Here is a 27,290-nt window from a genome sequence, read left to right as displayed (position 1 = left end):
TTCAGCAGTTATTTTGACCTGAGCTTCACACCTGTAATAAGCTCTCAAACATTACACAATTAGTGTAATAACAGCAACATAAAAGCCTGGGGTTAATCTTTTCTGCTCGTTTTAGGCTTAATCAGGGCTTTGTGGGATAATGTGTCCCTCGTGGCTTATAAGCCCAGAGAAAAAGAGAGAGAACTGTAGGACAGGACAGGGGGAGATCATTTCTCCAACTCCTTTCTAACTTGGTGAAAAAAAGAATCCACAGTGAATCAAACTAAAAGGAGAGAAAGGTTGATCCGTAGCAGGAGAACCACAACTTTCCCCGAGTGTGACCAAACACTCCATCCATTCAGGGTGCGGACATTAGTGGAGCGCTAAGAGGGGCGTACGAAGCGCTAAACTCGCCGGGCGGAATTGAAACGTTATGTTGGCTGTCATCTCACTGCATAATGGATGGTTCTCGCGGTCCGTTTGCTGATCCGTGCTGCACTCCCTCGCCGGGGTCAGACCTGAGGACCTCAGAGGCAGGAACAAAGGCCCCCGGGCTGGCGGTACACATGTGGAAGAGATCAGCAGAGCTCCGCACTGGGCCCATGGAGCCACGTTTCACGGCTCTTTCTTCTTAGTCCCAAAGCAGCAGCGTGGTCATTTCGAGACTAGTGCTGAGTTTACTAGTAGAGAGTCATTAAACATCCATCTGCAGCTCGGTTCGGGGGTGTCGCATGAAAGCTTCGTCGATGCACCGGTACAAATGACCTGGCAAAGATGTCGATTCTAAATCGGGTCCTTAATGAAGACGCAGTGTCAGTATTTATGAGTCACTAGCCCACACGGGCAGGGATCCAAAAGCTGGCATTCCCACAGAGGTGCTCCTCTCCCCCCTCCCACCAGCTGAGCTGTGGTTCGCCCCGGGTGCATTCACGTGTATAGAGGCAGGAGCAGAATGAGGTGCCCAGTCATCACAGCTTCATTCGTTCAGCAAAGAGAAGGTGAACCGCTGGGCAAAGGAACTCTAAATGCCCCCCGGTATTCTGCCCAACATGATGCTGGAATTGTAAACTGGCCACTTGCCAATTACTGGGAGGCAATTCCATGTTTACTATTTGCGTGGAGAATTGAATTGTTATTGATCCAAACAACTAAACCTGGACACACAGGGCTGTGGCCCGCCAGAGTGTTGCAGCGATCAACTCAACGATCGCAATAAAGAAAGCGAAAACAACCAGACAATCAAGCATACAAAAACTAAAACATGCACAGCAGGGAAAGTATGTATAATTTAGACATAAATTTTAATAGCCTGCCCGAAAACTCTGAAACCACAGAATTCTGACTGCAAAAACACACGCCTGCTTTCCCCACTAAAGCCTGCTCCAAAAACGACTATCAAGGGTAAATGAAAACAAAAAGGCATAAACGGGCGTCGCAGATGACTCAGACTTTCACATTCCCTGCTGCAACCAATAAAACGCCGGCAGGCTGGAGGCGTGGCTTCCCACTTTCCAACTGGCAGGGGAGCAGGTGACTGATAAGACCGCGGGGACCCGTAACGCGCGGACCAGAACACATGGCTCAAAAACACGCACTGTTTCCTGGGGGCTGGTGGAGACCAGCATCCTGTCCCCATGTCCTGGAACCGTGGGGGCCACAGGAAGCTTCCGCCTTCTCCGGTGGCATCTACAGGACGCACAAACCCCAACGAGAACGGCAGCAGAGGAGGCGAAGCGATGGCGTGGCGATGGTGCGGAGCGGACGGGTTACGGCAGCGAAGGAGCTGCGATGTGTGACGCTGACAAGAACACAGATGGACCCGAAAACGTTGGTGACTCAAAGCTTCTCTCAGACCAACTTTACACCTCAGAGTGTGGGCTTAGTGTTCCAACATTCCCTGAATCAGAGTCACTTTTTACTTTTCTTATATAATTTCTTAGATCATAACAAATTTGACTCATCGTTCTACGCCAAAAAAACAAAAACAACTACTATTTTCTAACATATTCAATTAAGCTCCAATTACTGGTGATTACAAAATCTTTGCAATTTACTAATAACAATACATAACCAGGCCACACATAAAATAATAACTAGAGTGAATTCACTCTCCTCAGGGTGATGTGTAGAAATGTTATGTAGGATACATGTGCTTTTTTTGTTTTTCTTTTTTTTTTTGTCAAGTGACTGGCAAACAAATCAGCCGGTCGACCGGTAGAGTCCCACTGTGTCCCTGCGTGGGTCCACGCCATGCAGACGAATACAGATGTGGAATCAGAACTTGGGCTTCAAGGCTTATTTGGAGACCGTCAAAGAGTGAGGTGATTACTGAAGCCCTACAAGCAGAGACAACGGCACTAGTGTGTGCAAAGCTGATAGCTACCAGATGGGTTAACCCTACTGACCTCTACTGCCTAACAAAAACGAAGCTGGAGACACATGAACAAACAGGAAGCTACACATACACACACACACACACACACACACACACACACACACACACCTCCCACTCGTTCTTTCTCTCTCTGTCACAATACATCAGCTCATATATACACCGCAACTTAATGGTCCTTCCTTTGCGTCATATATTGCAAATCTGCTTCACAAAGCAGCCCGTCCTTCCGTTTGTGGATGGTGACGCGGCGTACGGGGATTCGGCGTGCCTCTGCTGCAAGCCTCGCTCCGTCGGGGTGCTAACAATCCCGGTGACCCAGTTTCGGCGCTGCAGTAGGATACTCCATCACTTCGCTCCGAGAAAGGCTGTCGAGGCTCGCGGCTCAACACCCGGCCTGGAGCTGGGCACGGTGTCGGCTGCACGGGTTTAGCAGAATAACAGGTTCAGAAGGGCCGGGGGAGAGAGAGAGAGAGAGAGAGAGAGAGAGGGAGAGAGAGAGCCCATCACCAGCTGGCTGAGTCACAGAGGAGGGTCATGGGTCGTGTCTGATGCCAGGCTGCGTCTCAATGGCTGGCACGCTCAGGCGGGTCTCTCGAGCCGACACGCCTGGCTCACAATAGGCCTGGCAATTATATAACAGAGCACTCAGGAGGTGCAGCCAGGGGCTGGGGTCGTGCAGGGCTCCCGCGAGAGGCCTTCACACAAGTGGCTTTGTTTCGTAAGGAGCGTTTAACAAACATCCAGGCAAGGGGATCGGGATGAAGAGGAGCGACTGGGAGAGAACAAACAGGGCTAAAGGGAGAGGATGGGAAACTGTGGACCAGTGCCTTGCTCAAGGGTCCCTGAGAGCCCGGGACAAGAGAACGAGAGAAAGAGAGAGGGGGTGAGAGGGGGAGAGAGGGGCAGAAAGGGGCAGAAAGGGGGGGGGGGGGGGGGGAGATAGAGGTCTCTGAGGTGGGACACAGCGAGAAGATCTAAGCAGCATGCAGTTCGGTCTTTCTGGCGCTCTGTCTCCATCACACAGACACTGTTTCTCTGACTCTCTTTGCTCTCCCATCTTTTCGCCTCACCCCCCTCTTTCTTCCCACAGCTATCAGTAATGGAGAGTGACAGAGCCTGACAGCCTGCATGAAACACTGAAGCCCTGTGGGGTCTGACCTCGCAGGCAGAGAGAGAGCGAGACCGAGCAGGAGTGGAGAGTGTGAGGGAGAGGAAAGGAGGCGCTGGGGGGGGGCAGCATACTGAAGAGCTATCGAGCATGCTCTGGGAAACCCATAAAAAAGCAGGAGATGAACAAGGAGAAAGGGCATGACCACAGGAGACACTGCTTCCATACTTCCTGCCGACACTCCAAATCTTGTCACTCTTCCATCTTCTGTGAAAGAGTGTCTTCTGTGAAGGAGTGTCTTCTCTGTATGATTCCGCAGTACAACCAGGAGAGAGCCAGCAGGATCCAGCACGGCCAGGAGTCACAGCGCAGGGTAAAAACAGCACACGGACCACAGCGCCGTGTATTTCTGACTCCTTTGTCATAGCAACACCCCATATCGTAAGGGGATGAAACTAGGGGCCAGTGATTGTTTCCTCAGCTGCTCGTGGGGGGGGGGGGGGGGGGGATTAGATGGCCCCCACTCCAGCAAACGTAAATCCTCCTGTGCAGAATTGTTTTTGGGTTGTAGTGTAAATTATCATGGTTTGACGGTGCTCCTTTTCCGGGAGGGTTAACAGATGTCACGTTTCCACAAGTCTGTCTGGCAGGTTTGACATTAGCTATATACACACACACACAAATACACACACGCGCACACACATAGAGCTGTTAAGTCACTGGGGAGGTTATCAGACCTGCCCCGTGCTTATCTTTAACAACCTAGTTAACACACCAATCACAGACAGCAGCTTTATCACGCACAGGCCAGAACACAGGCTTGTGACGTGCTACTGAATTAGGCGATAATTAATTACGATACTACATTCTCACTCATTTACTCTCACTTTCACGTTCTCCCACTCACCCTGTTGCTAAAATCACCCTCACCCTTCTCTCATTTCCCACCTCCACCCCTCCCCCCCCCCTCCATCCACACCCCCCCCCCTCCCCCCCACATCCACCCACGAAGCAGCAGGCCAGGAAGGAAGCATGAATATTTAAAAACTCGATCCTGCTTGCCGCAGAGGTGTCGAGGGGGCAGGCGTGCGGCTACGGAGCATCACGGCTGCGGTGCGCGAGAGGCGTGCGAGAGGTGAGAAAATAAGACACGCGAGAGCAAGGACAGCAACAATAACGCCGGCGTAATTACAGGACGGCTCTGGTCTCGGGCCAAAAGGAGAGGCCATTAATGAATCCATTAGTGACTCGCTGGATAAAAGAGGCAGGGGGGGTGGAGGGGGGGGGCACAAAGGCTTCGTGTTTAAGCCCATTACCGCTCTCCAGACTACCCAGGAGCTTCCCGACAAGAGGGCCACCTTCTCCCACAGGTGCCCACCCTGCATTGACGTCTTCTCCCTGTAGATTTGGGAAGGAAAGTTTGTCCCCCTCCCATAGGAACCCTGGTCTTATTTGGCGTCCTTTCCCATTAAGTGGCTCATTACTGACTTTGGACTAAAGAGATCTGGAGGGGCTGAGGACCCTTTTAAGAATAATGGAGCTAATAGCAATAAAGTGATTCCGATATTAACTCTGTTTATCGTCACTCTCCGCGATGGCAGAATCATTACAGGTTATGGTCTGGGTGATAGTTCTGATTACAGTATAGTTTACTAATTAATAATTAAGCCTGTTTCACAAAGGAAATACTATTTAACAGCGCTGCAAATTATAAAATTACTTTAGCTGATGTTTTAAAAGGCTTTTGCAGCGCAACCCCAAATCATTATAGAATAAACAACAGACAACACAGGCAGTAACTAAGACTCTCTAATTGCTGATGCACACAACAGTAGCTTAACCAGATCTCCTGCATAAAAGACACTGCCCCTGCCACTCCAACCCCCCCCCCCCCCCCCCCTTTAAAAAACCCACTACAGCTTTGTTATTTCTTGTTCTGAACACGAACATGAGCGGGAGGACAACAAAGAGTGACATGTTCTCACACTTCCCCGTCATCTCCCACCTCAGCCTCGCCGATACCACTCCAGCACACACGATGAGTGTTACGGTGATGAAGACTGAGTCACCACGAGCCCCTGAACCTCAGAGATGTTACATTAAATAATGTTGAGATTTACAGAAAACCCAGTACTAAACAGGGACGAAGACAGCAACATAATGTAGCTGTTTCCCTGTTTCACTGTACGTGTGGAAGATGTAAAAAGTTGCCATGCTTTAATGGAACATTCATTAAGTCTTCCTTTTTGCATTCTAACACTGATTTTTAGGTAGAAAAAGACTCACGTACTTTCCAAACTACGCAATGTAGCAACACAGGAGCTGCTCTTCTTCGGATCTCATCCATTTCTCATTATCAATGAACGGATGTATTCCACATATCAGAACATTCATCCCAGGGCTTCCATCACCGTGCTATCATAACCAACTACAGCGCTGCCGGTGAGGAACCACATTCAACTACGCTGTCCTACAACTTAGCCGGGCAGCTTCGTTTGCTAAGATGGATTTTTACCCAGATTTAAAAATTTCAGTAAAAAAAAAAGACGCTAAGAGAAAAAGTGTGAAATGAGTTAGCAGGCTGGATGAAGGGTAGAAGATTAGGGCAAGGCGGCGGAGGGGTGGGAGCGATTGGAACACAGCCGTGTGCCACTGGGAAAACGAAGAGTGATTGTACCAACAAAGCAGGAGGCTGCATGGTTCATTTCCCCATAAAACATAAATGCGTTTTTTTTTCCCTCAATTATTTTGCACTGACTGAGGGGCTTGGGAGCCCTACTTAGAGGACACAGCATGTAGGAAAGGGCCATGGGACACTGGACCCACGATTCTCTCAGTTTACTGTTTATGACTAGTGAGAAAACAAAATCTGTCGAAATTCTTTAGCGTAACCGTAGAAACCCGACTGTGTTTATTTCAGCTCGGACCTCGGGGCGACCCACGTGTGGCGGTTACACTCACGCTGGCAGCGCCCGTCCGCCTCCTCGAATCCCGACTTGCACACGCAGCTTCCGATGGGCACCAGCCAACCTCCGTCGGCGCTGCAGAACATGCGTGGCGGCTCGAGCTCCTCGGCGTCCTCCACGCACGCCCCCCGCACCTCCACCAGCGCTGAGTCTCCGCCCGTCACCGTGTTGGCGAAGCGCGCCAGGTTGAGCGCCACCATGGGACAGCGCTTGTAGAAAACCCGCACGCTGACCAGGGCGATGCATGCCCCCAGGTCCTGGAACGCCAGGTAGAGACCTCGCTTGGTCAGGCCGCCGATGTCCCGCACCTCCGTGTTGAGCTTCATGACGCGGTCGCCCACGTCCGTCTGGGTGAAGCTCTCGTCGGCGGCGATGGTGTCCACCTTGACGTACTGGCTCTCGCGGGCGTGCCGCAGGGGTGGCGCCGTGCCGCTGTTGGACTCGTGGTAGTAGACGTTGAACGTCTCCTTGCAGGTGCCCGACATGCCCGGCAGACTGTTGCAGTCACGCAGCGTGAACTTAAGCTCCACGTAGATGCGCTGGGCGCCTCCGCGTGAGATCAGGCCCGTACGCAGCCAGTTGTTCTGATTGGGCTCCATAACGTTGCAGACCTGGTACGTTCTCATGGGCGTGTTCCTCTCGTCCATCACGCTGATCTCCTCCCACTGGACACAAACACACAAATACACACACAGACGCATGGGTGAAGGTTCTCAAAACGATGGCACAATGGACTTTTCCAGCTGAAGTACCATTATAACAAAAACTCAAAGCTGTATTTATTCATCTGTTTAAATTGCAGAAGGTGAGTGACAGCTGAGACGCCTGATGAGGAAACAGAAACACTTTACAGCAGTCAGTCAATCAACTTCTGCTGATTGCTCCCATTGCTGATGGAAACCTTCGCAGCAGTGCACCGCATACCCCACAACGCCTTTGCCTTTTCACCTTAGTGATGAACTAAGGCGCTTTGACAGAAACGTGATGAGTGCATTAGAATGAGAGGACTCACTGAACTACTACTGCCACTGGTCATCAAAGCAATCAGTTCAGACTTTCGGCACAACGTGATGTGCTTTGACATCAGCAGTCCACTGTCAGACAAACACACAACTTTTACTGCTTTGGCTATTTTACTTGCCATTGACCACAAATCAGCTGTTTTATCCAGGTGGAAAATATTATTAATACCATTATTACTCATTTTAAATAAAGTATCAGTAGACCTCCTCTCTACCTACCAGCATACGTATCAGTAGACCTCCTCTCTACCTACCAGCATACGTATCAGTAGACCTCCTCTCTACCTACCAGCATATGTATCAGTAGACCTCTCTACCTACCAGCATACGTGTCTGTAGACCTCTCTACCTACCAGCATACGTATCAGTAGACCTCTCTACCTACCAGCATACGTATCAGTAGACCTCCTCTCTACCTACTAGCATACGTATGACTAGACCTCCCCTCTACCTACCAGCGTACGTATGAGTAAACCTCCTCTCTACCCACCAGGATACGTATCAGTAGACCTCCCCTCTACCTACCAGCATACGTATGAGTAGACCTCCTCTCCACCTACCAGCATACGTATCAGTAGACCTCCTCTCTACCTACCAGCATACGTATCAGTAGACCTCCTCTCTACCTACTAGCATACGTATGACTAGACCTCCCCTCTACCTACCAGCGTACGTATGAGTAGACCTCCTCTCTACCCACCAGGATACGTATCAGTAGACCTCCTCTCTACCCACCAGGATACGTATCAGTAGACCTCCCCTCTACCTACCAGGATACGTATCAGTAGACCTCCTCTCTACCTACCAGGATACGTATCGGCAGACCTCCTCTCTACCTACCAGCATACGTACCAGTAGACCTCCCCTCTACCTACCAGGATATGTACCAGTAGACCTCCCCTCTACCTACCAGGATATGTACCAGTAGACCTCCCCTCTACCTACCAGGATATGTATCAGTAGACCTCCTCTCTACCCACCAGGATATGCATCAGTAGACCTCCCCTCTACCTACCAGGATATGTATCAGTAGACCTCCTCTCTACCTACCAGGATATGCATCAGTAGACCTCCCCTCTACCTACCAGGATATGTACCAGTAGACCTCCCCTCTACCTACCAGGATATGTACCAGTAGACCTCCCCTCTACCTACCAGAATATGTACCAGTAGACCTCCTCTCTACCTACCAGGATATGTACCAGTAGACCTCCCCTCTACCTACCAGGATATGTACCAGTAGACCTCCTCTCTACCTACCAGGATATGTATCAGTTGACCTCCTCTCTACCCACCAGGATAAGTACTTCAGCATACGTGAGACACTGTGAAAACTGGTAGCTTCTCTTGCTTTAGCAACAGCACCCAAACATATACTGGATCATTTCTAAAAACTGGCCTAACATCAATTCCTGACCGCAGCTTTAACCCTGGGGAAATGTCCTTGAACGTTCCTTGGATCTGTATGTTGTTACAATCCATCACCAGAACAGCGAGCAAAAGCAGATGAGGACAGATGAGCCTCTCACAACCACGACAAGAGAATCTGTTCTCTGCTGGTGAATGAGGTCGACTGAAACCCCCATAATGGACCCCAGCTCCCAGCAGGTATCCATACAGGACAACCGGACATGGGAGCTGTGGGGAGACAGAGGTCAGGGACGTGTGGGGGCCTGACTGCACCACCACCTGTGTACCCATGGGGCCTCCGCTAGGCCAGAGGAGAGGGTTACTGAAGATCACAAAACTTGGAAGCTCAAGCTGAAAAAAACATTTTTTTTGTCAGGGGGAAGTCACTCTTCTGAAAATAAATCTATTCAAGTGCATAAAAAATGACATTTGGATGAGGTGATTCCCTATGGATTTTCTGGGTTGCAAATTTATTTGGTTTCCTTCTGAAAAGATCTCATCTTCCTGGAAGTGCAACACTGAAGATCTGGGCCTGTGGCGTTTGAATGGCAGGCTGTACTTCGCTACCTAACTACAGAAACATGAAGCAAGCAGTTTTGCTCAGGTAGAAATCAGCACAACATAAGTTAAAGGACACACATTAAACAAAACCCTGTTTTCCTGCCCAGTCTATGAAAATGTTTCTTTTTTTTGTATCTTTAAGGTAAGAAAATGGGAAACAACAAACTATGACTTACTGTCATTTCAGCACAAAATATTCAATTTAATATGCTTTTAGGATTGCTGTTTGGTGTGTTATCATAATGAGTAAATAACCCCACCTAAAAAGCACTTCTGTTCTGCTGTCAAATAAATTCTAATGGGTAAATATTGAAAAGTTCTCTATCTCTACATAATACGCGCCCTGCCCAAGACCAGCCCCATCCGTTAGCGTATAAAATTGATGCCCAAAAATTGACCTTTTCCTCACAGTGGAGAAAATTATAGAGCAGAACGCACCATACAAAAGCTGAATTAGGGTGAGGTTGTTTAGTACTCTTCACAGATGTCTCTCAAAGAGCAGAGAGAAATGTTAAACTGTGGAAAAAGGCAGCAAACACATGCCCTTTCAGGGCAGCTCTGAAAGCTACTTACCCCCTCTGCTGGGTAGGTCTCCCAGCCTAGGTCTCCTGGAGTTGACATGGAGTCCAGCAGAGTAACTATAGGAGAGAGGGAGAGAGGGAAAGAGAGGGAGAGAGAGAGTGAGAGGGAAAGAGAGAGAGAGAAAGAGGGAGATGGAGAGAGAGAGAGAGAGAGGGAGAGAGAGATGGAGAGAGAGAGAGAGAGAGAGGGAGAGAGAGAGAGAGAGAGAGAGAAAGAGAGAGAGAGAGAGAAAGAGAGAGAGAACTATGAGATGGATTTCACAGGTTCTGGATATTATTCTTCCTTCTTAAGACTTTTGGAAGCATATTCATTCTTATTTGGGATTATGAACAGAAGCCATCCAGATCAATCCATTTGGCTAAAGGCGTTCATGAAATTAACAAACCACTTCATTCTGATTATCTTTTACCTGCACACAGCCGGTATCTCTACATGTATGCCTACTGCATCATTACTGATTGACCTTTAATAAATACACAGGTTTCAAACATTTTCAATACTGCTGTTCAGGAAAGGTCATCGGATACACACTGATGTGGTAAATACAGAAAGCACCAGAAAAAGGACAAATCACATTTCTGATCTGCCACATTTACTGCGCTGCACAGCGTGGCCGTTACATCTCAACGCCAATTTGAAAGTGTTCACGAGGAAACATTAGCAAAAACAAGTCAGACCTCATTACGCTGCCTCACAAAATCTATTCTGGAAAACAACATTTTCGGGGGGTTAAGTCAGCAGCTCCTCTGCTATTTATATGCGCCGGCCCGTCTCCCTGTAGCCCCATCCCTGAACTTCCAGCTCTGAGCTCCATCCCAAACCAATTACAGCCCTGGCAGGCAGAGTGATTAATTTTTAATCACATTCAAACCTCAGATGTTCCTCCTCTTTCACACTGCATATCAGCCTCTCCGCTCTGCTGTTGCAAACAGTCCCTTTGGCGTGAAATTAAAAAATTGAACACACACAAAAAAAAAAAAACAAAAAAAAAAAAAAACACAACTGCACATCTGTATCCAAATTCTAATTAAAGCCGAATATGCAGCTCAGCCTGGATGACACACAAACAGCAATTAGCATATTCAAACGATTCTTTGCTCGCGTATTGTTGTGGGGTGTGTGCTGAGTATAGGACCATATATGCAGAGTCAGGGCTCAGATGCAGTTACCTTAACTAACACTGGTGTACTGTATGCTGGCAGAAGCTGATAAAACACCATGTGGCAACTGGAAATGTCTCCTGTGATCTTGAAACAATTTCCCTAAAAGGGGGATATATAATAACACGAACAAAACCAAACAAACGAGTTGAGTGATAGCTTTCACGCAACAGCTTAATAAGGGCGGCCTGTTTTGTGTTGAGGTGCAGTTTACTCTGCCTGACGCATTTCAACAAGCTGCTCTTACAGGCATGGTGGATAACTTCCTTTTTCATGAACCCAGTCTCTAGGGATCTAACACTAGAAAAACACATGCGTGCACATGGGATTGGGGGGGGGGGGGGGGTGTCTCCTCTCTGCTCTGCTTTCAGAGAGAATCACCACAGAACCCCACAGTTCTCTGGTCCTAATCCCCATCCTAACCACAACAAAGCAGTTCTTTAATATACCTGCCAAAATGCCACAAATACCCCACAATGCATTTAGGAGCACAGGGAGCAAGGGTGAGAGAGAGAGAGAGAGAGAGAGAGAGAGAGAGAGGGGGATGAATTCTTGGCAATATGTTACAGCAGGAGGATGACCCAGTGCATTAGTTTTCACTGGTCTACCACACTGGACACATTTCATTTGCTGACATGAAAGGGTTATTTCACGAATTAAATCTGACATACAGTTGTTTGAAATATGGTTAATGGAGACTGTCGACATCTCACAGTGATGCCAATGAAAAAACTGTTAGCAACAAAACAAGTCTGATAGCATTACTTTCACTGTCCTGACTGAAGGAGGAAGAAAATGAGGAGGACAGGACCTTTTCTTCATCATTAACCCCCGGCTGTGTCCACGTGAAGGGTCAGAATCGCTCCAGGGGCCAGAGATATCGCTCATGGCTGGAAATCAGATTTAACCATTTACGCTAGCAAAATGCTGCCATCAGCTAGCACTACGGGAACAGACAGGACACACACAGGCAGAAAAACACCATAAAGAGAAAGCCTATTTGGAAATGGGGGTACGCGCAGATCTTGAGAAAAACCTCCAGAGATACACTGACATCTCAGTGTCACTCACATCTGAAAAGTGGCTGTCTGAACAGCAAGTAACCCCAGTATTATGTCCTCTACTGTGTCAGATTCAGTGAACCATTCCATAAAAGTAAAGCATAAAATGTCCTCCTGCATAGCCAAATCTATAATGATATCTGAACAAAATAACATGCTAAAACTGAATTGAACAGTGTTGCATGTTATTTACTAATATGCTACTCAAACACTATAACTTGAATTTAACTCATCTTAAATCACACTTGTTTACTTACTCAATCTCCCTTATTTGTTTACAAAGAACCTTCTTATAACCCTAAATCTAGCCCTAACCCTAACCCCTCACAAAATGAATTCATAAAGATTCCAGGAGGCTCCAACAGGCTTCCACCGACACGAGACCTTTTGTGATCATGAAAGGAAGAGCTCTAACACATATGAAGTGACGTTATACTCCCAACGTGTCTTCAGATGGAGCTGTGATCGACAACAACGTGAGAATAAGCCAGTGCCTGCCGTGTGTCAGCTGGTGACTGATACTGCCCACGGGGACAGTGGGGCTCATGGCGGGGACAGAAGACAGCTTCCTTTCCTGGCTTGACTGTCTGGTAAGATCCACAGGGAGCTCCAGCCTGCACACACATCTCCGCCCGGACTGGTGGGATCCCAAGACACCCGTCAGCCGACGACAGAGGGAGACTGTTTGACTGAGCCCAAAAGCAGGTCTGCAAGTCAGAAGCCATGCAGCTGTGTGTTTAGGCAACGAAGAGAAAGATCAGATCGCAGATCAAATCTGATGCTGAAAAGAATGAAACCGTTCCTGAGACGCACATGTTCAAAGACAGGCCTGTTGTGCTGTAATACGAGGAAAGTTTGCACACTTCAGTCTGACAGTATGGCAATGTTTATTGGATTTTTTAAACCTTCTGAACAGAAGGCTGGAAATTAATCAGCCTCATGGCTTGTTTACAAGAAGTCATGATCCGCAGGCGTCTGTGACAGGGCGGCAGGGCGTCTGTGCCACTAAAGCCCCAGCTGGGAGGCAGATACTGGGGTCTCCTTCCCCAAAGATATCAACATGTCAGCATCAATGCTATCTATGAGAATGTGCATCAGGCCCCTGTTAAAGAGATAAACTGCCAGCAGACTCTTGCTTGGAATAAATGCACATCACCAAAACATTGGACCAAACACAGGAAGCAGGCATCAACAGAATATGGTGGATGTCAAGACCAAAGTTGCACTTAAAATATCCAAGAGATCCAAACCAGGGCCAAACCAGGGCCAAACCAGGGCTAAACCAGGGCTAAACAAAGGCCGAACGGGACAAGGCCAGATGCTGGGCGATTAGCTACGATGTAAATGTAGGCTCATTCAGAGTTGAAGCGGTTTAAAGAGGAAAACATACTTCTCCTTCCAGTGTGATCCCTCAACAGCCAGGCTTTCTGTAAACAGGAAGCACTTAAGACAGCGTGACTGAATACGTGCTGTACTCGGGAAGGTTTTCCGACGTTAATAACTTTAATAATGTGTGTCACAGAACACTTACAGGCCCCACACAACAACATAGAATGGCAAGTAGTAGAAATAAGAGTTATATGTTGCATGAGATGGCAATGAGTGTTAAGAGGATAGCGTCTGCTCCTGGGACATCTCATTAGAAGACCGGGAGTGACTCAGTCACACCTGCCAAGCAAGTGTGTTTGTGTGCGCGCATCCATCTGAGACCCCAGAGTCTCAACAAAGTTAGACTGGGGCTACACAAAGTGACATCATCATGAACTCATATCTGGATTTTCTACAGCACGGAGCTGTTTGAAGACATCAAATCTCAGGAGTCCTCTCAGACAGAGTGTTTGTTTGAATTGCCTGCAATTCAACTTTGAAGTGCTTCAATGCTATCTTAGAGGCAATTCCATGTCCGTACTTTACTTTGTATTAAAAATTTTACTTAGGACAATGGGCACCACCTGAACACCTCCAAAGGGAACCAAAAGGCCACACCCTGGTTCAAAAAGCAGCCGTTCCCAAACTCCAGACGAACTCTCAACAGAGCTTCACGTCACAAACGCCCAAAAAAGAAAAAAAAATACAAGAAAACAATATCCACAAACCTGAGTTTAGAGTCTCCGAGTCATCGGGAGATCTGATAGTAAATGTTAAAACTACCACGGTTAATGAATAGTCTAGGACACAGTCCCCACCGCAGCTGTCATTAGCAAGCGTTACCACGGCACATTAGAGCGGCAGCGAACCGAACCAAGTGCAAACTAATGAACTTAAAAGAGTGGGCTGGACGAAGGGATCAAGGGCGCTAGGGGCTGAGAGGGCTGGCACGCCACGCCGCGGATGCGTTCCAATCGCGCCCCATTACTTTGCATGAAGTGAAACGTGTTTCTGACAATACGCAGTGCCATTATACATGCCGGGCATTAAAAATGACTTAATTTTAACAGACCGCCAAGGGCACGGGTAGTGTGGGGAAGTGGAGCTGAGAGGAGATCGGACCGCGCTCCTCGGGGCCCGAGGTTACATCAGAAGAGCGCTATCGGTATTCAGGAGAGAGACACCGCCGGCGAGGCCCAGTTCCTGTGCCGTTCAAGTGCAAATGGACAGACCACTTGTCTTGCCTTATCAATGGGTGCAAATGTGAAACCTACAGGAAATTCAAACCCTATGACTAAAACCTACCAAGGTTCCACTTTTCCTGAGCAGATGATTGTGACAGTGTGCACGTCTCCAGAAGCCGTCGGTTTCATCTGATATGTCTGAGCCGGCACATACTACAGGAACCGATCTCACCGCACCGAGCCACTTTTTATCGGAAATGAAGCGCTTTATTCGGGGAAGGCACGTCAGTGGTCACGTGTGTGATGATCTCGTGGCTTTCACGCAGACCTGCATCCCCGGGATATGTTGCTCCCTCTCCTCGCCAAAGGCAGCCGGCCTGCCTGGAGTGCCGTTTGATCGGTGAGCGTTTGGATAGGCCTGGGAATGATAAAGCTAACAGCAGTGTGTCAGCTGAGGCAGAGGGTTAGTGGGGGTTATAGCAGCCTGCTCTCCCACGGAGATCTCTGGCTTTTGATAAGATCAGACTTGGAGAGGCACAGGAGAGCATGCAGCTGAATCAATATGAGTCCTATCCACACTGTATTAATCCTCTGCTGTGAATCCAGCTGCCGATGCCAAAATGAGTGAATCTGAGCCTCTTCCAAGGGCTGGAATCTGGTTCAGGGCTCAAGACGTTTTGAGGAACACTGTGATATGCTAAACATATTTCATTATCCATTAAGGATCATCTGAAAATCGTTTCATTATCTCTTTATTATGTTTTGAGGATTAAAATTCTCTAGCAGATTTTGCAGTTCTGAGTGTCCTTCAGTGTTTGAGCAAGTACACTCAATTTACTGCTGTCACTCACGCTTAAATTCATGCAAGGGTGGAACGTCTCAGATGCTGACCTTGCCAAATCTTATAAAAGCCTCTTATAAGACACAACTTGGTATGATGTGCAATATGGACAAACCCTGACAAGGAAACGGGAAAGTCCAGCAAATCCTGTCAGAGCACAATCTTTCTTAAAAGCATGTTACAGCACTGCGAGACCCCGACCATGTCCAACACAATGCTCAAATGAAGGCATTAGACTAACAAAACAAGCTCTCAAAATGTCTCTGCAAGTGCAAGAACCACGGAACCCAGGCCGGGCCAATGAAGAGTCCGATGCTGAAAACAGAAACACAGCAAGGGAGAGAGACGGAGAGAGAGACAGAGAGAAAGACAGACAGAGAATGAAAGAGAGAGCAAGAGAGAGAGAGGGAGTGCATGAGAGAGAGTGACCCAAGCCTTCAACATAGCCCCTAAGGAAGACTGAACAGGGAATGAAAGTGGCCTTTTTCTAATGCTAATTCCTCTGTCACAGCGGCGAGTACAGGGAACAAAGGGCTATGAAGAAGGCCTCTCCAAGCGGCGGAGGAAAAAAGAAGCTAATGAGAGTGCCTGGCTCACGGCGGCCTGGCACGGTGGCACCTAGAGGGTTTCGAACAGACGAGGAGCCACGGGGACAATGGCTGAATGAAGGTGTTATTTAAACAGGCTACCTGTGTGTGATCTCCCCTGAACTGATCATTTAACACAGACAAGGCACACATTCAAACTATGATGGGATTTGGGCATAATAAGGCTGAAAATCTATTATGGAAAATCCATTACGAAATGAGATCTTTTGCCATTGTCTGTGGTTCCTTTGTATGTACATGGAATATTCCGGATGGATCAAACACATTCTCACATAGAGAACGGAAAGATGGCATGTTGTTTTGCCAGCAAAATTGCACATGTACAGGAGACGTCGTGTCTTGGTGCTGTAGACATACTGAACAGTTCCTAGAGGCATAAGAGTCCTTAAAGGAGAAAGCCAGTGCCCTACCTGAGGCACGGTATTTACATTTATGCTGATATCATCAACTTGTGATGTTCTAGCCTTTGTCTGAGGCAAATCAAACATCTGTTATCTGAAGTTACTCTGTGCGTTTAACAGGGTTAGACCATCTACACAGACACATGAAAAACACTGTTAAAGAAAGGAAATGGCTTGTGACTAAGTACACATATATGTACAGACACACACAGACACACACGCACAACCTCAGAGCCCCCTGCTGTTTGTTACAAGGATTGCAAGCGCAAGAACTGGTGCTGATTTTTCAATGCGCCCATCTCAACAAAAACCGACAGAATCAACATCATGCAATTCAGTTATAACATGAACCGACATTACAGACAGCAAACAATTGCTGTTTGATGCTAATGCTCCTTCGATGTGACTAATGTTTTAAGTTCTGACAACTTACGTCTCTCATTCCACATTATTAAACAGAATCATCTTTTATTCGTCAAACTAATGGCAAATTAATGGCTTGTTCGTGCCTCACTAAAAGTGTGGCTGGATATCCTTTTTAAAGTGGTCAAAACTGGCCACCAAAGTCTGTCTTTACCGAAAGCTTGTGTACCGATCACAGTGTGAAGTATTACTGTGATACACTGACAGTCTCCTCCGTCTGTTTAACCTTAACCCAACCTGGTTAACAGCTGCGATAAACACGTCGTGCTGCCACAGGTAAAGGCGCACGGTACACGAAACTTTCCAGTTCAGCTCTTTAAATTAAAGCATCGAGACTGCACTGCGCTTTCTAATTTCTAGCTTATAATTAGACTATCGATTTGCGACGCTAGGGTTATAATTTAATTGTAAAACATTCGTTACGCCAACGTAGCCGAAAGTGGCAGTTAAATCATAGAAAATATAAAGCCAACTATGTTTTTTTTTTATTGAATGGCAAAACAAATGAACCCGAAGGTGTTTGTTTACCTATAAATACGAGTTACTTTTAATTGAGGTTAACATTTTTACGTTTCAGATGTCAAACATTTTATGACACAGATTCCTAACGCTTTACTAATTACTTAAACATTAGTTTGTTATAGTCAAAGGGTCTAAAACTGCAAGCATCGGTCTACATTGGCCGTTCTACAAAGGATGTGGACAGCATAGTTAGAAAGCAATAAATGAGCGTCTTGTTGAGATTTCGGGCGCTGGAAGTGATGCTGTGTGACAGCTTCTCAACGTATTCACGCTGTGTTTTTTAACTGTGTTTTAACACGGACGCGTGTCTGATAAGTGCACACTGCAGGCTGAGCAACACTTCTCTCCATGCAGGACTCAGTACGGCATCAGGGCTGACGGACACCTTCAAAGTGAACACAAATCAGTAAGCTCGAACGCGCGTTGTAATATGTCAGCAATTATAAACCTTACCTTCATTCTCTGGGTAATTCCTCAAGGCTCCGCAGCGTATTAAAGTGTGAGGGGAAAAGAGGAGAAGAAGAAGGAGAAGAAGGCATGAGTAAATCCGGTGGAGAGCCATGTTCAGGCTGCTCCGCGCGCCTGCATCCCTGTGAACAAACTTGGCTCGTGCGCCTGCAGGAGCGAAGGAGAGCCGGAGAGCGCGAGGCGAGTGGGGAGGAGGATCCATCAAGCGCGTGCCCTGTCAATCACCGCTGGATGGAGGGGGGAGGGAGGGGTGCGCGTGCGCGTGTGTTTGTGTAGAAAGCGAAGAAACTTGACTCTGAAATGGCCCGTTCATTAACAAACAAATATCCTTGAGCAAAGTTGACCTGAATAGAAAGCATTTGTTTAGAAGAGTACTTCACTCGATTACATTCTTACTCTGTTCTTGGTGTTAACATTCAAACAGCTAAACTTTCCTTCAAAATCAGTCGTGTGACTGAGGCATTTTCCATATGGATATGTTCATCCTGTGTTGTGCGCAGGCTAATGAGTATTTTTTTGCCCTCGTACAGTGGAAGGTCTGGGAATACTGCCATATTTAAGCTACTGTTTGCTTTGCTTACATTAAAACTGCACATTGTTTTCGCATCACGTTGGCCGCGCTACGTCAAGCCCTGTCAAGGCAGATTACGCATGCGCGGATTACTCGGACTGGAGTCACTTTGATTGAGCCCACCGCCGCGCGACCGACTCAGGGCCTCGGGCAGGAAGACATGTCTCAGGCGCGAATAGACAAGCTAAATAAACACAGCAAGCCCCCATTACAGCAAACTCCTGTGCTCTGGTATTTAAAGATGAAGGTCAAATCAATACACTCCTGCAGTTTCTGATTCAGGAAATAAAAACCAACGTTTTTCTCCACTCCCCTCCACAGGGGTCCCTGTCGCTGAACAATACAAAAAAATAAATAAATAAATATCAGATCACATTTCATGTGTCAGAACATGGTGGTGGGGAGCAGGAATGAGATGTCTCTACTGTATAATCCTCATCCAACAGTGTCTGACAGACAATCAGACGTGCTGCCCAGGGGTGTGCGGCGGGAGGGCTGTGTGTTTATGATAGCCCGGGTAACCCTGAGCAGTGCGCAGCTGAAAAATGAATGCAGGCTCCCTTGTTCTCACACTCCCTTCTTCTCTTGCTCTCACATTCTTTCTCTCTCTCTCTCTCTCTCTCTCACTCTCTCTCTCTCTCTCTCTCTAGAGTGAAGGGGACACACAGCTTCGAAGAAGTGATTTAAAAAAAAGAATTAATGAGCCATAAAATGCAGCATTTCCATGCTGGATGGATGGCGTGCGCTTGCCTTAAACAAAGCACTGGAGAAACCGTGTGCAGTCTGTGTGTGCTAATGTGAGCGTTACACTTTAAGTAAGCTGGTGCGTGTTTTTAGACTGTTTTCACTGTAAACACCGCACTCGGGCTGCAGGGCCCCACCGTGATGCACGAGCACACCTGTCTCAGGGTGCATCACCCGCACCTTGCTGCTTAGCAACCCACCACTGCCATTACCTCATTTCATTAATGGCCACAGCAGGGACCGGGTAGCAATGTGTGCCCAGCCAAGTCCAGCAGCAGCGGACGAACCTAGGCTGCACCCATTAACAAGGCGGCAGGACTCTGACAGCCATAACAAGGCCTGACGAATACCTGGCAACCTTCGGGCAAAGGCAGGCCTCTACACAGCCCCATGCGGCCCGCGCGGTCAGGCCCTGCTACGAGGAACACACAGCACCCCGTATTACAGCTTCCCGCCTCTGAACTGTCACCATGGTGAGGGACGGGAGATGGAACATTCCGACCCACCAGTCCTTGGTGATCCGGTCCACGGACAGAGCGCGTCGTGAGAGCACTTAAGGACACAACATACAGCTGGATTTGTCGCCATATCTTAATTACGTTAAACTGACTCTTGTCAAGTCTTCAAGAAGGCTTTTTTCCTCCTCCGCACTTTGCTTTTTTAACGTCACATCTCTTTTGTTTCGGTAATTCCCAACAGCATTGGCAAGCCACAAACGGGGAGAGGAAGAGCCGTCCAAATGTCTGATGAAGGCACAGGTATTCTGCAGTTTTATGAATATTTTGTGGGCTGCTTCATTAGACAGGGGTGTAATTGTCTCTTTTGTTTACTGTCTCCTCTAATCATTTAAAAGAGAAACAGTGAGGAGGAACATTAACATGTTGGCACTTTTAAAAAACATCATCAAACGAGTTTCCCAGTGTATGAGTGAAGAGTATCTGCATTTTAGCTTCTTTTCTTCACCTCCCTCTAATTGGGTTTGTCATGGAGTGCAGAGAGGCGGGTGAGGGAAGAGTGGCACTCTTCTACACGGACAGACAAAACCCCACATTCCTGCTGCCAGGTTCCCAGGTAGTGCCAGTGTCGTGCTGTTCTTCAGACTCCAGAAGAGAGGAGATGTCTGGGCAAGGTCGTCTGCATTCACCCTCTGCCAGACATACATTCCACATTTAGCAACTCTTTCGCAAGAGGCCAAACGGTCAAACGGCTGCGAGCTCGGTGAATTTCCACCTCACTATTGACGGAAGTTTAGAGCATGTTCACAACGTCTTTATAGCTTTGGGGAGAAAAAAAGACCCCCCCCCTCCCCCACCCCACCCTTTTTTATTCCTTTCCTGTGCTCCAGACACTTTTGAGGAACGACACAAAGCCAAACAAAAACAGCGATGGACCCCCTTTGTGCCCCGGGGTCCATGGGCCGTCGTGGGGCCGCACGCTGCCAGATTGACAGGATGCCTGGCCCCACCCACCAGAGGTGAGCCAGAGTGTGGGAAGAGCCCAACACACAATGCTGCTCCCCAAGAGAGGCAGGAGGGGCCCGGGCCCCTGGCCCCACCTCTGTGGTAAGCAGACTGCAGCTCTCATTCTCTGCAGCAAGACCCAGGGTCAGCGACAGGGGCCCCGCAGCACGGCAGCTCTGGAGAGCAGTGCGGCCCTGGCGTAACCCTGCACAGATGGCTCCCCTCGGCCACTCAAAAGCACTCGGCCCTGGACAGGAACAGCTGAAATCTTTGGCTGCAGCCGAGTTAAGTGCGGGACCTGCCAAGTTCAACAGAGAAGTTTAAAATCAGGCTTAGTTTTATGGCACCGTCAGATAATTTGAATATCAGTCTTTCCAAGTGCAAGATGAGTGGGCAAAGATTTTGAAATGTGTCCAGACTCATGTGCTGGTTTGGAGTCTAATGCATCAATGGTTGATCTTTTGTTTTACTATGCACATTTGCCATCATTTACATCTAACTCACTGTACTTGGTATTTTTATTCGGGATTTTGGACCAGTGTCATTTTATTAGGTTGTCAGCTACGCAGCTGATAGAAACACAGGGCCTATAAAACGCCTCATCACTAGTTTAACTACCAAGACCTTTTTCATTTTCCTCTTTTAAAATCCCACTGTCTGCTGCTCAATAAGCCCTTTACGCACTCAACATCATCTCTATCTCTTTCTCTTTTCCCCTCATTTTCAGACACAAGAAAGCCTTCTTCATACACAGGACCACCAGTGCAGTGCTCCCTCCATGATTCACTCTCTCCGGGAACACTCGGTGAGTTCTGAATGTCTCTCCTGACTGCAGAGAAGATCTGGGGTGGGTTGAAGACTCATGGTCTCTCCTGCACAGTTATATAAGTAATCAGACTCAAAGATTGTTCTTGCATTCAAAAAACGCAGCGGCTGTGCCTTTTGCAGCAGTCCCGGTCCCAAAAAAAGAACCCTCCCCACATGTCTCCATTCTGAATCATGGAAACGGAACCAAACCGATCAATCCACAACACTCGTGCCCCGCTAGGTCTTTTAGAACAATTTGAGATCTCATTATCAAACAGCTGCTCTGCCTAATTTAATCAATACCCACTGATCAGATACCATGCATGCGCGCAGAGTATTGGCCAACAGACGCCGGGGGGAAGCTGTTACGGTGATAAAACAAATCCCTGCGTGCCATCTACTTAACTGGGTCAATATGCAGAGCTTTCCTCGCCGACCGTATAAATATGATAATTGTGTTATACTGGGTCTCGTGGCGGCAGCAATCGTAGAATTATCCCGAGGTGTGAGAAGCCATTCCAGAGCTGCTTGTGTTTGTTGTTGCCGATGTTCCGGATGTGTAGTGTAAAAGAAGGTCCCTCCAGAGGTTCTGCAGCTGGTGACCGATGACAGGCACTGGGATTAACCCTCTCCTGCTCTGAGCTGCTCCAGTCTCGCCAGGCCCTCGTGGGAGCCGGGGGGTTGGGGGGGCTTTAGCTTCACCGCACACTATTAACATTAACATCTCCCCCTCTCCCCTTTCCCAGTGCGGTGGCAGCTAGAATCAGAGTCAGACCTCAAATCCCCGTCCTATAGTCTGCGGTCTAATCTGCGAGACCCAGCCAGGCCCTCTGCCCCCTTGTGGAATGAAGCGCCTGTGACCCCAGTTAACCCCTCTGGCCTTAAAATGCCTAAATCCTTCAGGCAAACTGCGTGCTGCTATCTCCCCCTGGCATGGGGTGCGCTGCTAATGAATCACATGCAAAAGTTTGCATTTTGTCCCTGCTGCTAGCCATAATTACAGTAATACATCTCTTGATAAGGACTATGATACAAAGAGATGCAAGCTTAGCAGAATCTCTGGAAGCAGGCCAGGACTTCAGTCAGGAGCAGGGCAGGAGAGTGTCTGATTGGATCTGTCTGCTTCAGCCCCGTGCCCCCTGGGTGCATCGAAGAGGCAGCCAACTCGACCTTCCTGGCATGTGGAGATTGGGAAGGACATGTGACATAGCCAGGCACATCAGACCAACACCGAGGCACCTCTCAGTCTCCATCAGGTGCACCTCGGTGACCCTACATACACTGGGACGGGACCACAGGAGATGATTGAACTCCTGCATGCTGCACATTACGATGGCCGAGCCTTATGTGAAAGGTCTGCGTATTGATCTTCGGTAGGTAGTGGAGATTCATAAAAGGCAATAATAGGGGTGTCCTTTCAAAGCATAAGAGACCAGAGAAAGCAATGATAACCTATCGTAAGAGGAAGGGTTGTCAGCGTTTATTTCTGAATTTTTTTGGACTATGGTGTGTATTTATGTGTATTTAAGCTCGCGTGCTGTTCCTACCTGTTGCTGCCTGTATTGTGTTTTTTTGTTTTGAAAGGAGGCAAGAGGCATGTAAAATCGTGTGTGTGTGTGTGTGTGTGTGTGTGTAGTAGAAAGGCCAAGGTGTTCGTCTTTTAATCTCCTGATGGTGCCGTTCCTCACATTGATCTGCTCTCCTGGCTGGGAGCTGCCGTCTGCAGTGCCGTCCCCCTGGCACAGTCAGAGGAGGAGCAGGTGTGCTTTCTGCAGCATTTTACAGCCTCTGATGAGAGCACAGGCAGGCAGCAGGTGTCTAATTTCACTCCTGTCTACCTCCTGCTCCTCCTCTGCACACACACACACACACACACACACACACACACACGCATACACACACACACACACACACACACACACACACACACACACACACACACACACACACACACACACACATAGACACACACACATACATGCATACAGACACACACACATGCTCAAATATACACACACAAGCCCACACGCCTACAAACATCCACAAAGCTGTAAAGTTTGTGTAAGAACATGCCACATGCTCTTGTGTACAAACACATTCACTCTCACGTGGATTCATGGTAAGACACAGAGATGGGGAGGGAATGTGTAAATGTGTAACAGTGTGAGCACATTCATTTGAAACCCACTACACACCGAAACTGAAAACCTGTAGTGGGGTAATTTCCTGTGCTAAAAGGGGTCAGCTTCTCTGAAAGCTCTCAGGAACGGATTTGTACAAGAGAGGAAGTATTTCTTTTTGCTAGTCTCAATGATCATTGTGCTAAAATTTAGCATGCCATATCAATGTCTCACTTAAGACTGAGCCACCGATAGCTGATGATGAGGACTATTGCTACGCTGTATAGTTAACTTCGCTGGTTTGGGATCTGCTTTAAAATACAGACACCTAACTTCATGAAAAAAATTACTCAGCAGTACAACCACAAACACTCTGGTTGCGAGAAGACGAGCCAGTCTAATGAGCCTTCAGCTGGCACACGCCATGACTCTCACTGCATTTATTCATGGTTTACGAGAGCTTAGCAGACGCACTACCTCGTCCACGTCTCAGTTCCAACGTCTGGCATCTCCAGTCCAGCATTGACACTCAGAGGGACATTACTGCATGTGACATTTAGGCTGCATAACATCACAGAAGTCAATTAAGGAAGGTAGACAGTCTAGATTGAGGAAAAGTAACGTATCAACAAGTAGAAATGTCTAGTACTGTCTAGTAAAAGCCTGTAAAATAAAAAATAAACATTTTTACATGGATGCGTATTTTATATTCTTTGTGGATTGTAGTTTTAAAAGGGTACTTCATTCAGTAAGAACTCAACTTCTATTTTGTTTTTAATTTTTATATTTAAAAATGCTATGCATAACAAAAACCTATTAGCTGACTTTGACTAACTGTGCGTTCACACCGAAAGCGATAAAATCGCTCTCCGTCGCCGAGTCGCCAGCATCGCGTCGCGTTGGGGCGTGTCCAACATCACGCCTGCATGCAGCACGTGACAGATATGCAAATCACGTTTTTAAAGCAGGACGCAGTATTTATTTTAATCGGACCGGGGCTAGATGCTATCGAACCGGAGCTAGAAGCTAGCGAACCGGAGCTAGAAGCTAGCGAACCGGGGCTAGATGCTAGCGGGTAACAGCTAGATGCTAGCGGACGTACGTGTACTCCCAGCCGAGAGCTTGATCTTTCAAACGCGGACAGCAACTGTTCCACTGAAACCGGCTGGGAACAGTAACAGTACTGGGAACAGTAACAGTACTGGGAACAGTAACAGTACCGGGGACAGTAACAGTACTGGGGACAGTAACAGGGAACAGCACCAACTTTTAGCCGCGAGCTTCCTACTATGTAGTCTGCAGCAGTGAAATGCTGGCTACACACAAAGATGCTCCGTATCACAAAGTTTTCCCCTTCATCCCTCCTAATTGCACAAACCCATTTTCTTTTCTGCTCGTCGTCAGCCGGAAAACCGTAGAAACTGAGATACGACTGTTTTTGCTTCGAGATCGAGCACCCTGGTGCACTGCAAAAGCTCTTGTTATTGGACTCTGCCATTGTTTAATGTGTAACGGAAGTAACTTTACCCTGCAACGAGAGCTTCCGGAAGAAAAAATGCGGAAGTGTGAAAAGGGCCTATTGATTACAGGACACACGATTATAAAGGAGTGCGTGTATAAAACATAGTGTGTGTATAAAACACATATAGTATATAAACCTAAAATGTTTATGTATTTTTTTACTTTTTACCCCAGACCCGAAGATCAAACAGGAATTTAAAAAATCATAACCAATAATCGGGTATACGCTAATTTATTGCAGATGTTTTTTAACAAATGAACAGTATTCCCTCCAAAAATAAACATTTTGTACTGTAAATAAACAGGGACACATCGTAAAGTGCGGGACATCCAGAGACAGCCACTATTAATCTCTCCTCCATTTTGCAATCGGAACAAATAATCAGTAGGAACTAAAGTCAGAGGTGCGGTTTCGGAGGAGGGTGCAAATATACTTTCTGATTGGTAGTCGCCGCCGCGCGTCACTGCTCATTTGCATAAAGTTGAGCCATATATGAGCTGAACTTGATCGCGTCGCTCAGATCGCTCACTTCGCGTCGCGTCGCGTCGCTGGGTGTCACTCACTGGCTGTTTCTCAATTCAGGGGCTGCAGCCCACGAAGTGCGCATTTGTAGGCCGGTTACGTCACTGCGCCGCGACGAGGCTGTCCCAATTCGTGGACTCCTTCTTATGCGGCCGACGAATGTAGCCTTCAAAACCCCGAAAACGAAGGATGCATCTGAGTATCCTTCGCGTCCCACCATATCCCAGGATTCATTGCTCTATGAACAATAAACAGGCGGAGTCTAGTGTACGGGCCGAATAATTCGTTTTTAAATGTCGGTATTTTTTAAATATGGACATTTATACTGCAATGAGATGCTAAATAACATGCCAGTTATTAATGATATTGCAGGTAAACATGTGCTTTGAGTATTTACTAAACGTTTATCCGTAAAAGTAACGTAAAAGTAACGTTTATAAAAATACATTGAATTTTGTTATGAAGTTATACTTCCCGTCAAACGTGAATACATGTTCAACGCATTTTCTTTTAGGCATTTGTGGGTGATGTGATATTTGTCGGACAGCTCGCTAACACGTATGTAACGTATGAAACGGGGCAGAGCGTGGTCACGCAAACATACGTCTTGCGAAGACTAGACTGTCTCATTTAACAGCCGTGAGATGCAGCCTACCCTGCCTTCGAAGTGTGTGGCCACCGTGGGCTGCGGTCTACGCGGTCTACGTAGGCTGCAGCCCCTGAATTGAGAAACAGCCACTGGCTGTTTCTCAATTCAGGGGCTGCAGCCCACGAAGTGCGCATTTGTAGGCCGGTTACGTCACTGCGCCGCGACGAGGCTGTCCCAATTCGTGGACTCCTTCTTATGCGGCCGACGAATGTAGCCTTCAAAACCCCGAAAACGAAGGATGCATCTGAGTATCCTTCGCGTCCCACCATATCCCAGGATTCATTGCTCTATGAACAATAAACAGGCGGAGTCTAGTGTACGGGCCGAATAATTCGTTTTTAAATGTCGGTATTTTTTAAATATGGACATTTATACTGCAATGAGATGCTAAATAACATGCCAGTTATTAATGATATTGCAGGTAAACATGTGCTTTGAGTATTTACTAAACGTTTATCCGTAAAAGTAACGTAAAAGTAACGTTTATAAAAATACATTGAATTTTGTTATGAAGTTATACTTCCCGTCAAACGTGAATACATGTTCAACGCATTTTCTTTTAGGCATTTGTGGGTGATGTGATATTTGTCGGACAGCTCGCTAACACGTATGTAACGTATGAAACGGGGCAGAGCGTGGTCACGCAAACATACGTCTTGCGAAGACTAGACTGTCTCATTTAACAGCCGTGAGATGCAGCCTACCCTGCCTTCGAAGTGTGTGGCCACCGTGGGCTGCGGTCTACGCGGTCTACGTAGGCTGCAGCCCCTGAATTGAGAAACAGCCACTCTCATTGAAAATGAATGACTTCCGGTCGCCGTGTCGCTCTCGTCGCT

The 27,290-nt window shown here is 47.5% G+C and overlaps 1 protein-coding gene and 2 long non-coding RNA genes across 3 annotated transcripts in view; 2 read left to right on the top strand and 1 right to left on the bottom strand.

Annotated features, from left to right (window-relative positions):
- ek1 (eph-like kinase 1) overlaps positions 1–18,245 on the bottom strand; it is a 57,241-nt gene extending 38,996 nt beyond the window's left edge. The window contains exons 1-3 of the mRNA XM_077012216.1: positions 18,045–18,245; positions 10,015–10,079; positions 6,444–7,113 (exon numbers count right to left, since the gene is read on the bottom strand). Of these exons, the coding sequence (XP_076868331.1) occupies positions 6,444–7,113; positions 10,015–10,079; positions 18,045–18,153 (844 nt within the window). The 5' untranslated portion in view covers positions 18,154–18,245. The remainder of the gene's footprint in view (positions 1–6,443; positions 7,114–10,014; positions 10,080–18,044) is intronic.
- Positions 18,246–25,853: 7,608 nt separating this feature from the next.
- Positions 25,854–26,456, top strand: LOC143518227 (uncharacterized). The gene is made up of 2 exons (XR_013132100.1): positions 25,854–26,177; positions 26,320–26,456. It is a non-coding gene; the product is annotated as an uncharacterized LOC143518227 (long non-coding RNA).
- A 95-nt stretch (positions 26,457–26,551) lies between these two features.
- LOC143518228 (uncharacterized) lies at positions 26,552–27,154 on the top strand. The gene is made up of 2 exons (XR_013132101.1): positions 26,552–26,875; positions 27,018–27,154. It is a non-coding gene; the product is annotated as an uncharacterized LOC143518228 (long non-coding RNA).
- Positions 27,155–27,290: the final 136 nt, after the last annotated feature.

This window comes from Brachyhypopomus gauderio, chromosome 7 (genome assembly GCF_052324685.1).
Source record: "Brachyhypopomus gauderio isolate BG-103 chromosome 7, BGAUD_0.2, whole genome shotgun sequence".
Lineage (NCBI taxonomy): Eukaryota > Metazoa > Chordata > Actinopteri > Gymnotiformes > Hypopomidae > Brachyhypopomus > Brachyhypopomus gauderio.
Note: the sequence above shows the minus strand (reverse complement) of the source record. Positions and strands in the feature narration are given on the sequence as shown.